This window comes from Panthera tigris, chromosome C2, assembly GCF_018350195.1.
Source record: "Panthera tigris isolate Pti1 chromosome C2, P.tigris_Pti1_mat1.1, whole genome shotgun sequence".
Classification (NCBI taxonomy): Eukaryota; Metazoa; Chordata; class Mammalia; order Carnivora; family Felidae; genus Panthera; species Panthera tigris.
In genome coordinates, this window is record NC_056668.1 from 156374391 (window position 1) to 156385851 (window position 11461).

General features: G+C 47.2%; 1 protein-coding gene across 8 annotated transcripts in view; it reads right to left on the reverse strand.

Annotated features, from left to right (window-relative positions):
• The window catches only part of ANO10 (anoctamin 10), a 262989-nt gene that overhangs the window by 204811 nt on the left and 46717 nt on the right, over nucleotides 1–11461 (reverse strand). For 3 of the 8 annotated variants that reach the window (XM_042956785.1, XM_042956784.1, XM_042956783.1), the window contains one exon: nucleotides 203–355. In XM_042956785.1, coding sequence (XP_042812719.1) covers nucleotides 203–341 — 139 coding nt within the window. In that variant the 5' untranslated portion in view covers nucleotides 342–355. Of the gene's footprint in view, nucleotides 1–202; nucleotides 356–10980; nucleotides 11316–11461 lie in introns of those variants that run through there. The other 5 variants (XR_006207681.1, XM_042956782.1, XM_042956786.1 and 2 more) reach the window with 4 other exon arrangements.

The following is an 11461-nucleotide window of genomic DNA, read 5'->3' on the forward strand; positions in this document are numbered from 1 at the left end:
TATAGCTGTGAACAAAATCACACTCGTGCTGCTTACAGTCTAATGCTGACTTAGATTCCCTTTCAAGTCCAGATAAATCATAAAGAGCAAAGAAGTGGATATTAATTTTAGAAATATATCAAGGAAAAAACTGTAAAACATTTGAAAATACATTTTTAGTCACTGATCATGACTAAGTCTGAGTAATATTTGTTTTACTTGCCTCCATCTTCCTTTTTAGAGATAATTCTGTTTTTCAGCCATTCTTTGGTTTCTTCTTTGACATCCTGCGCAAGTTCTAGGACCACCAAAGGTGTGAAGGAACTCTCACAAGTATCCAAAGCTGATAAGGTCACTTTCATCTTTTACAAATGTGCTGAAATTAAAATAAAATAAAAAGCACATGGGTTATAATGGAAAAGTGAAATATATGGAAACATAAAAAACGTATTTGTATTTTCTCTTAATTACACCTAATTCTGGGTCCCAGGACAAAGGAAAATTTCTCATGATCCAAATGGACATGAGACAGGCTCAACCAATGGCTCAAAGCACAAGTGCGAGCCAGGCCCATACAAAGTCAGGGGGAACATCATCCTTTCCTGTAAGCAGCTCAGAACACGGCAGGGAGGACATCAGATAAGGGAAGGACAAAACGTGTGAAATACACTGTCACACAGGAAGAGGTAGAAAGTATTTACAAAAGATCTGACACCCGAACAGGGTTTAGAGGAATGAACAGGAATTTGCTGGCGAGACTTGGATGGCATTCTACGTAGAAGAAACAGTATTCCTGTACAAAATAGAGAGGAAAAATAGCCAACAGAATCAGAGACACACAAGTGATGAGGTGTGGCTACAGCACCACTTGTGTGTGTAGGGGTGGGGGGTGCAGGATGGGAATGAGCAGGTATCTAACCAGGGACCGTGACTACAAAGGAACGGGGCTTTGTCAAATAAGCGATGGGAGTGATCAGTTCAGTAAGAGCAGGGAATTGACCTGGTCCGAGTTCATGCTTAGGTATGGAGTTGAAGTCCCCGGTATCAGCTTCCCTTCCTAGTTTCTCTTTCTCAGGAATATCATCTTTATCTCCATTTCCACGCTTGAAAAGTACTCTGGTCAACTTGGATGTCCACAAATGGCATCAGTCACTAAGGCCTAATGGCCTCCCTCTAAAATGTTTCTCGTGTGAATCTCTCTAACCCAGTGATTCACAGCAGAGACAATTTCCAGACTTTAGACTTACTTATTCTAACTTTGTACTTGACGTGGGTTTTAATGACTCCAAAGTACAAGTGCAAATCAGTTCTTGGGAATAATCACAAAAGGAGTGACCAACACCACAGAACAGCCTTCTGTTCTTTAGGGTGAATTATGATCTTGCAACAAGCAGATCAAACAGACCTAGGTTATCTGGCTTAGACTGATAAGTTTTTCTCTTACTCCAACACAGCGTAAGTTTTGGGGCAACATAGGTATTATAAATCAATGCTGGATTCACATCATGGCACAAATGCTTCAGGAATGCTATTATAAAATAACAGCCAAATCCAAAGCGGGCGTGCCAGGCTCTATGAAGGTAACAAGATCAAAACGGGCCTCAGCACTCACCTCCTAACAGCTAGTAATGTGGTCGGGAACTCTACAGAATGAAAGAATGATAAAAATTAGCCATTAGAGCTATAGGAACTCAGAACACTTAATGTGCCAAAGTTTCCATCAAGAAAAAGAGGCATGTTCTACAGAGGGAAATAATGTGTAAAATCAATGACATTAAGAATAGACAGAGCAGACAGAGCAGGACCAGAGCAGAGAGGGCAACATTTTGTGAGCTGTGACCATTTAAGGATAAGGAATGCTACAGTTCACATCTGCTCCAATGCCCAGAATGGAGCCACTGTTGGTTTCTGAGCAGAGAATCAGCTACGTGTCGGAGTGAGATGAATCTCCATAGGTAGACTTAGGGGGCAGAATATGAATATTCTTTCAACTCTCCTGAACTTCTGGAATTTTTCAAAACAAAAAGTTGAGGAAAATGGTTAATGTACCAGTACACTACAGAGGCTTATGCATCGTCACCTTTTAAACGGAAAGATCAAATAAACGAACATTTATGACATGCTTATTTTCAGTCATGCTGTGATAAGAGTCTGAAGGTACAAAAGTAAGTAAGGTCCCCATCTTGCTTCTAGGGAGCTCACAGTCTTACAGCGGAAGCATCAGATCATTCCAACAGGAGGCCTGAAACAATAGCAGAAACCGTCTGGGGCAGGGCAGCCTGAGGAGGCGGGATTAACCTTCTGGGAAGGGAGGCTGAGAACCGGTAGCCTTCAACTCGGAAAAGGTCCACAGATAACTGTGAGGTCTCTGACCTGGAACATGGGAAAGAGGAAGTAAAGAGCCAAGCTGAAAAGGAATGGTTAGGCTCAGGGCACAATCCACAGTTCAGCAGGGTGTGTGTGGACACACGTCAAAGGTGTCAGTTTCCTGGCATTTGCGCATCGCCTAACGTCGGTATAAAAGGCCCACTGTGTTCACAACTTCCAGACCACACAACACTCTTTCTGAGACACTAAATGCAGGTTTCAGTTCTAAACACGTGTATGAGCACCAGCAAGAAATACATAAAAAATATTTGCTCACTGATTATTGTCATTTGAGCTACTATATGCCCTTCATGACTCGACACAACCTTCACAAGATTTCCAAGATCCTACAGACAAAAGTGTCACCATCTCTGACATCCAAAGAGTTCCTACAAATCAACAAAAAAATACGAAACCTGAAATCACAAGTCACAAAAGAAGAAATAGAAGCAGCCAACACACACTTTGAGAAGATGTTCAAACATACCAATAAAAGAAATGTAAAGCAACTATAAGATGCCTTTCCCTTTTCAGGTTTGCTGAAGCTGAAAGGTGGACGGAACCTAGTTCTGGCACAGGTGTAGAAAATCGGGCATTTTCACACACAGCTGACAGATGTTGTACTTTGATGCCATCTTTCCAGAAAGCAGAGTGGCAGTATGGAAAATAATATGAAATACGCTTACCATTCAACACAACAACGCCATTTCTAGGAATTCATGCCAAGGAGACAATAAAATAGAATATATATACAGTGGAAGTCATTACAACTTCCTTTTTTTCCTCTCTCTCTTTCTCATTTACTTTGTGTTTAGTTATGGCAAAGAAATAAAAAAGACACAACGTATACAACCTGAAAGTCCAACAAGAGGACACTGGCGAAACACATAAAGTATTTACGCGTCACAGCCATACAACAGAACCATCAACACTAGGGTACGGATGCAACTATGTTAACATGGAGAACATTTCATTACGCATTGTAAGATTTAAAAAAAAAAGCAAAACAAGACCCCATTTATGGATATGTACAATCCATCCTAATATCAAAATGACAACAACACTAGGTAACTTTGGGTTTTGGAAGTATGTGGTGCTTAGGAATTTGTCCATTTCTTCCAGGTTGTCCAGTTTGTTGGCATATGATTTTTCATAGTATTCCCTGATAATTGCTTGTGTTTCTGAGGGACTGGTTGTAATAATTCCATTTTCATTCATGATTTTATCTATTTGGGTCATCTCCCTTTTCTTTTTGAGAAGCCTGGCCAGAGGTTTATCAATTTTGTTTATTTTTTCAAAAAACCAACTCTTGGTTTCATTGATCTGCTCTACTGTTTTTTTTAGATTCTATATTGTTTATTTCTGCTCTGATCTTCATTATTTCTCTTCTTCTGCTGGGTTTAGGGTGTCTTTGCTGTTCTGCTTCTATTTCGTTTAGGTGTGCTGTTAGATTTTGTATTTGGGATTTTTCTTGTTTCTTGAGATAGGCCTGGATTGCAATGTATTTTCCTCTCAGGACTGCCTTCACTGCATCCCAAAGCATTTGAATTGTTGTATTTTGATTTTCATTTGTTTCCATATATTTTTTAATTTCTTCTCTAATTGCCTGGTTGACCCATTCATCCTTTAGCAGGGTGTTCTTTACAGACTTTTTCTTGTGATTGATTTCAAGCTTCATAGCATTGTGGTCTGAAAGTGTGCATGGTACGATCTCAATTCTTTTATACTCATGAAGGGCTCTTTTGTGACCCAGTATGTGATCTATCTTGGAGAATGTTCCACGTGCACTCGAGAAGAAAGTATATTCTGTTGCTTAGGGATGCAGAGTTCTAATATCTGTCAAGTCCATCTGATCCAATGTATCATTCAGGGCCCTTGTTTCTTTATTGATCCTGTGTCTAGATGATCTATCCAATGCTGTAAGTGGAGTATTAAAGTCCCCTGCAATTACCACATTCTTATCAATAAGGTTGCTTATGTTTGTGATGAATTGTTTTATATATATTTGGGGGCTTCCATATTTGGCTCATAGACATTTATAATTGTTAGCTCTTCCTGATGGATAGACCCTGTAATTATTATATAATGCACTTCTTCATCTCTTGTTACAGCCTTTAAAGTCTAGTTTGTCTGATATAAGTATGGCTACTCCACCTTTCTTTTGACTTCCAGTAGCATGATAGATACTTCTCCATCCCCTCACTTTCAATTTGAAGGTGTCTCAGGTCTAAAATGAGTCTCTTGTAGACAGCAAATAGATGGGTCTTGTTTTTTTATCCATTCTGATACCCTATGTCTTTTGGTTGAAGCATTTAGTCCATTTACATTCATTGTTATTATTGAAAGATATGGATTTAGAGTCATTGTGATGTCTGTAGGTTTCATGCTTGTAGTGATGTCTCTGGTACTCTGTGGTCCTTGCAACATTTCACTCACAGAATCCCCCTTAGGATCTCTTGCAGGGATGGTTTAGCGGTGATGAATTCCTTCAGTTTTTGTTTGTTTGGGAAGACCTTTCTCTCTCCTTCTATTCTGAATGACAGACTTCCTGGATAAAGGATTCTCGGCTGCATATTTTTTTCTGTTCGTCACATTGAAGATTTCCTGCCATTCCTTTCTGGCCTGCCAAGTTTCAGTAGATAGATCCGTCACTAGTCTTATTGGTCTCCCTTTATATGTTAGAGCGTGTTTATCCCTAGCTGCTTTCAAAATTTCTCTTTATCCTTGTATTTTGCCAGTTTCACTACGATATGTCGTGCAGAAGATCGTTTCAAGTTACATCTGAAGGGAGTTCTCTGTGCCTCTTGGATTTCAATGCCTTTTCCTTCTCCAGATCAGGGAAGTTCTCAGGTATGATTTGTTCAAGTGCACCCTCAGCCCCTTTCTCTCTCTCTCTTCCTCCTCTGGAATTCCTATTATACAGATATTGTTCCGTTTCATTGCATCACTTAGTTCTCTAATTCTCCCCTCATACTCCTGGATTTTTTTATCTCTCGTTTTCTCAGCTTCCTCTTTTTCCATAATTTTATCTTCTAATTCACTTATTCTCTGCCTCTGCAATCCGAGCTGTGGTCGCCTCCATTTTATTTTGCACCTAATTTATAGCATTATTTAGCTCCTCATGACTATTTCTTAGTCCCTTGATCTCTGTAGTAATAGATTCTCTGCTGTCCTCTATGCTTTTTTCAAGCCCAGCGATCAATTTTATGACTATTTTTCTAAATTCTTGTTCCGTTATATTGCTTAAATCGTTTTTGATCAATTCGTTACTGTCGCTACTTCCTAGAGTTTCTTTTGAGGAGAATTCTTCCGTTTCGTCATTTTGGACAGTCCCTGGAGTGGCGCGGAACTGCAGGGCACTTCCCCTGTACTGTCCCAAGTAACTTGTTTTGGTGGGCGGGCTGCAGCCAGACCTGATGTGTGTCCCCAGCCCACCGCTGGGGCCACAGTCAGACTGGTGTGTACCTTATCTTCTCCTCTCCCAGGGGCAGGACTCACTGTGGAGTGGGCTACTTGCACACTGCCAGGCTTGTGGTGCTGCTTCGATGGGATCTGGCGTATTAGCCGGGGTGGATCCGCAAGGTGCACAGGGGCAGGAGGGGCAGGCTCAGATCGCTTTGCCGTCGGTGGTCCTCTGCAGGAGGGGCCCTGCAGCGACCGGGAGGGAGGCAGACCCGTCGGAGGGATGGATCCACAGAAGCACAGCGCTGGGTGCTTGCACGGTGCAAGCAAGTTCGGTGAACTGGTTCCCTTTGGGGTTTCGGCTGGGGGATGGGAGAGGGAGATGGCGCTGGCCAGAGCCTTTGTTCCCCACGAGCGGAGCTCTGTCTTCCGGGGCTCAACAACTCTCCCTCCCGTTGTCCTCTAGCCCTCTCACTCTCCGAGCAGAGCTGTTCACTTTTAACATTCCAGATGTTAAGTCCCACTGGCTGTCAGAACTCACACAGTCCGGCCCCTCCGCTTTTGCAAGCCAGACTCGGGGGCTCCGCCTCGCCAGGCAGGCTGCCCCTCCACCAACCAGGCTCCCTCCCGCCAGTCCCTGGAGCACGCACACCTCTCCGGCCTTCCTACCCTCTTCCGTGGGCCTCTTGTCTACGCTTGGCTTTGGAGAGTCCGTTCTGCTAGTCTTCTGGCGGTTTTCTGGGTTATTTAGGCAGATGTGGGTGGAATCTAAGCGATCAGCAGGACGCGGTGAGCCCAGCGCCCTCCTACGCCGCCATCTCAACACTAGCTAACTTTGGGGTCTTTACATGGGCTACTCCTTGAATTCTCACACCAACCCCATGAAAAAGAAACTCTTAACACTTTCATTTAGCAGATGAGAAAACTGAAGTCAAAGAGGTTAAGGAGTTTGTCCAATGTCACGTGGTAGCGAGCAGAAGAGCCTAACCTCAGGCACCCTGAGGCCAGAGTTCACACCCTTAACCACGTGTGGCTACACTCACGATTCACTCCATACTGTGTGTATTTGAATAAATATCCCATCGATGATTAGGCAGATATATCTCTCCCAACTGTCATGTCTAGGTAGTAGGATTTCAGATGATTGTTATTTTCTTCTTTACGTTTCTCTTTTTGATTTGAACTTTAATAGGCAAGGTTTTTTTTCTTATAATTAGAAAAAAATGGCTTTTACACTTGTAACACAGTATAGAGGTCCGACATTTTAAAAGTAAGGGTGAAATGTACCCTTTAGGAAAGGCCAAACGATACTTTTTAAAACTGTATAATACAAGATAATTTGCTTTAGTCCCAGATTAAAAACACACCAACTTTGTAAAAAAGAAGTTGCCTAACTGTAAAGATTGTTTTGAATAAAGGCTCGATAACAACGAAAAGCCTTCCGTCCAACAGTATATAAAATGAAACGGCTCCGCACATAGGCACATCCCCTCCTATCCAGAAGGAGGCGGCCAAAAGCGCCAGTGGAGCTGGGCAACGATAGAATTTTTAGAGCAGAAGGAGCCTTAGGGGTCACTTAGTCCCATGACCTCACTGTATCATATTCACAAGGTCCGAAATCACACAACCAGCGTGGCAGATACAGACTGAAGTCCAGTGCTCTTTGAATGAAACCAGGCAGTATGAAAAAGACCTTTTCCTCTTTTTTTCCTTTTTGTGAACTTAGTCAACAAAGTCAGTTTTACAGTCTTGTCATTGGAAGAAACGCCGGCCCGGCCACGCTGGGCAGCTGCAAGCCTAGCTCCCTGAAAGTCTCACAGACTAAGTCCAGGGCCCGTGTTGGTTGGACTCCGCTCTGAACCATGCCAGGTGGGAAAAGAGTGTCCGTGAAGGCTTGTTGGTGGAGCTCGGGAAGCCTTGATCCCTCTGAGGCTCCAGCACATAAAATGCCCTCGAGGCTCAACACTGTTGGTGACAGTCCTCGAAGGCCCACTCTGCTCTGTTCACGCTCGCTTTCAGCTGTTCTGCGCTCGGGCCGGCCACCGCGCCACAACGTACTTACCACCCTGGTGACCTAAGACGCCCCTCTCCCGACGCGCCACACCTTCTGTGCGGTCTTCTTCCTGTCCCTGTAACCCACCGAGGGGCACCCGTCGCTCAGGGAATTTCTGTCTCTATATAGGAACACCTCTGGGATGCTCTCTCCTTGGGGGATCCCTGCCCCTGTGCTCTGCACGCAGCAGGGTGCAGGTATGGAGCACTCAGTGTTGTAATTCACTGGCCAGCGGAATCCGGGCCCGTGCTAAACCGCTTCTCCCCACCCGCGGGCTCAATGGCATGCAGAGCAAGTCTAAGGCAGTAAAAACAAGAAGCCTCAGGGCAGCCTTGGCCTAAGCTGAGTTCTGCAACCTGCTTTGACCAGAGGGTCTTCATGGGAGCTTGGTCTACCATCATCACCATGCACATGACTAATAAATACACGCGACCAAAATACCAGAGGGGGGCACGTGAGGGCGTTAAGTGTGGGTACAGAAAAGAGGCTCGTGGTCCCAGCAGGGGCCAATCTAAAAAACAGCGATCCAACATATGTAGTCTTCTTGGGCACTGGACGGTACAACGATTTCTGCAACCACAACCAATTTCCCCCTTACACCCAAGCTGTCAACCAGGACAGCAGCCAGGAATGACTAAAAGGCACAGCATACAGGTTCCAGAGACACTCTGGGGCACAGGACAGCCGTCCCAAATTCTGTTCTTACCGTGTGTTGTACTGCACACAGCGCCAAAGAGAGGCCTAAAAATGAACTGGATTCAGGCGCTGTTACATTAGCTACTGCAATCACCTGCCTACAGGAAGAGGTGAATCCTGACCATAGTGGCTGAAATGCGCATATGAAGATAAACACACTGTGAGTTCAGCCATGGGGCCGGGAGTACATGCATCTTTCATCAAGGATCAAGAAAAGAATAGGAGACTCTGTATTCTCTTCCTGAGCTTGGGGGTGGGGGAAGGCAATGGAATTATAAATCCAAAGGCTAGTTAGAAGGAAATGCACAGGTATCTTCAGAAATCACCTTATTTCAGACCCGAGGAGAAACACAAACCAAAATTACTCAGTCACGAAGCAGCACAGGAACAGATCATTGAGAGAAAGACGAAGGGCCCCACTGATTGAGCTGGAAAATGAGAGGGATTTCCCGAGGAGAAAAGGTGCAATTTTAATGGCCGGGGCTAGATGGAAGGACAGGACCCTTCTGGAGGCCCTGAGGGTAAGAAAACAGAGCCGTCTTCTGAAATCTGCAACAGGCTGTTAATGACGAGGGCAACTGGGAGACACTCCCTCCTCGAGACCCAGGGCAGCTGCCTCTCCGAGTTACATAAGGTGTGCAAGCAAATCTGGGAGTGGTAAGTCAGCACACCGTATACACCCACCCGCACTAGAGTTTCTCGGCGACACTGATGAGGTAAGGAAGCTGGTGAGGCCCATGTGAGAAACACATCTGGGAACCTGATGGCATCAGGATCGCACCGGAAGATGCAGGAGAGGCGGGACAGACGTACTGGAAGCAGCCTGGCCACAGCAGCCCAGGCCTAGGCCTAAAGAGATGCTGCACCAAGAAGGCCACCTCTGCACAGAAGCACCCAACTGGGCCTCGCCAGGACTGACCGCCTCTCACTCACACTTCCTGTCTGCTCTGGAATCACGTCTGAAACCCTGGAGCAACACTGCATCTCACCTGCAAGCATAGCACTTGACTCAAAACTAAAGCTCTGATATGTGATAAAAGCATGAATCCATACGATGATCACCCACCATATAAAAAGACGTTTACGGAGAATTCTTAACGATCGGGGGAAATGCCAAGCGGGGGTAAAAGCAGACAACAAAGTAATATAACAATGTGACCCCAATTATGTAACATGTACATTTAATACACAATAAAATACAAAAACAATGAAGGAGTATTGCACCAAAATGTTAAGAGGGTTGGTTAAATTACATGGGATTTTCATTTTCATCCTTACACTCTTTTCTCTATCTTCTAAGGTTCTACAATGAAAAAAAGTTTCACTGGCTTTTTTTTTAAGCACACACACCGATTTACTAGGCCCTTTCTATTCCCTTGCATTACTTTAAATCTTTTAAATTTCATCCTTCACCGGTAATTCTGCAATTCTTTCAGCAAAAGCTGGTCAGAACACACATGATCTACTTCCCACGGTGAATTTAAAACTAGGTGTCCTCACAGAACGGGCCCTTAGAAAATATCTGGTTCTGTAAGTTAGTGGGAGACTTCAAATTGAAAGCAGGCAGAGAGTAAAGATGGGACTTTTGAAAAACGCCACAGGACTCGCGTTTTGGAAATTAAACTCCGCAGGATTTAAGGGCATGGGCCACAACTGTTTTGCAGTCCCAATAAACCTCCGCTGTACTTTTGAAGCCCGGAACGTCTGTACACTGTCTTGGCTGCTGGAACAGCCTTCTGCAGCAGACGGCGCGCACCGAGTCCGGCGCTGGGCAGGCACCAGGAAAACAGAAGCAGCCTATAGGAGGACAACTCGATTCCATCCACATTTCTCAGGTGTCCCAGGCACTGCCCCTGACTTGCACTTATTGCTTAAAAAGTACTACGTGTGCCAGTGGAGAGCCCGGAAACCCAATCACCCCGATGTGAAAGGGAGCATGACCCTGCAAGTTCGCTCCAGCCACGCTAGTTCGGACGTATCCCAAGCGTCCCTGCTCCCCAGGCGGCCCGAGAAACGTGAATCTTGGGCGCCGCTGGGCTGGTCCTTCCAAAAAACGTCCTTCCATAGGCTTGGCCGCCTTTCCCAACCCCACCCACGACCTCACTCCCCTGAGCTCCGAAGACCCCAAGGCCCCATCCTGACCAAAGTCCCAGCTTTCGGCTTCACCACGTTTCTTCCAATGCTCAGCCCTCCATCCCAGACTCCTATAGGCTCTCCCCAGCCCCCACCTGCGCCTGCCACCCCCCCCCCATACTTTCAGTCCTCCCTCCCCAACCCCCATCTGCGCCCATCCCGGTCCCACTTCCCCATTCCCGACACTGCCCCGGGGAGGTGCCCCGGGGAGGTGCCCCGGGAAGGAAGGGCTGTGGGAGGCGCCCCTGGAGGCGCGCCGCCGCCGCCAGGCAGCCGGGGCTCAGTCCCACACGGACCCCGGCTCCGCGCCGCCGACGGCGAGAGGGGCTGCGGGCCCCTCCCCCACTCACCGGCCGCAGCGGCGCTCCACGTCTTCGGAGGCGGGCCCGACGGCCGGCGCCACGGGGAGGCAGAGCCGGGGACGCGCGAGGCGGGGGGCGGGCCGAGGCCTGCAGGGAGGGCGCGCCGGGCGCTGGGTGTGGCGGGCCTGGCGGGGCCCAGACTCCAGGGTGCGCGGGCCGGGCCGGACCGCGTCGGGACAGGCGGGGCCCGGCACTGCGTCGCCCTGAGCGGGGCGGGGCCTAGTGGGGAGTCCCTCCGAGGCTGGGGCGGGAACGGCTCCGGAGAAAAGGTAGGAAGGGCCTGGCTGGCTTTTGGCCGGGAGTGGGAACGCGGCGGGGCACGGGAGAGGCGTGCCTTGTGGGCTGTCACTCCCGAGGAGGGGCGGGACCACGGTGGGAGAGGCGCGCCTTATGGGCTGTCCGCGGCCGGGGGGCGGGGCCTCGTCGGGCGGTCCCACCGGGAGGGGGCGGGGCCACAGCGAGCGGGGGC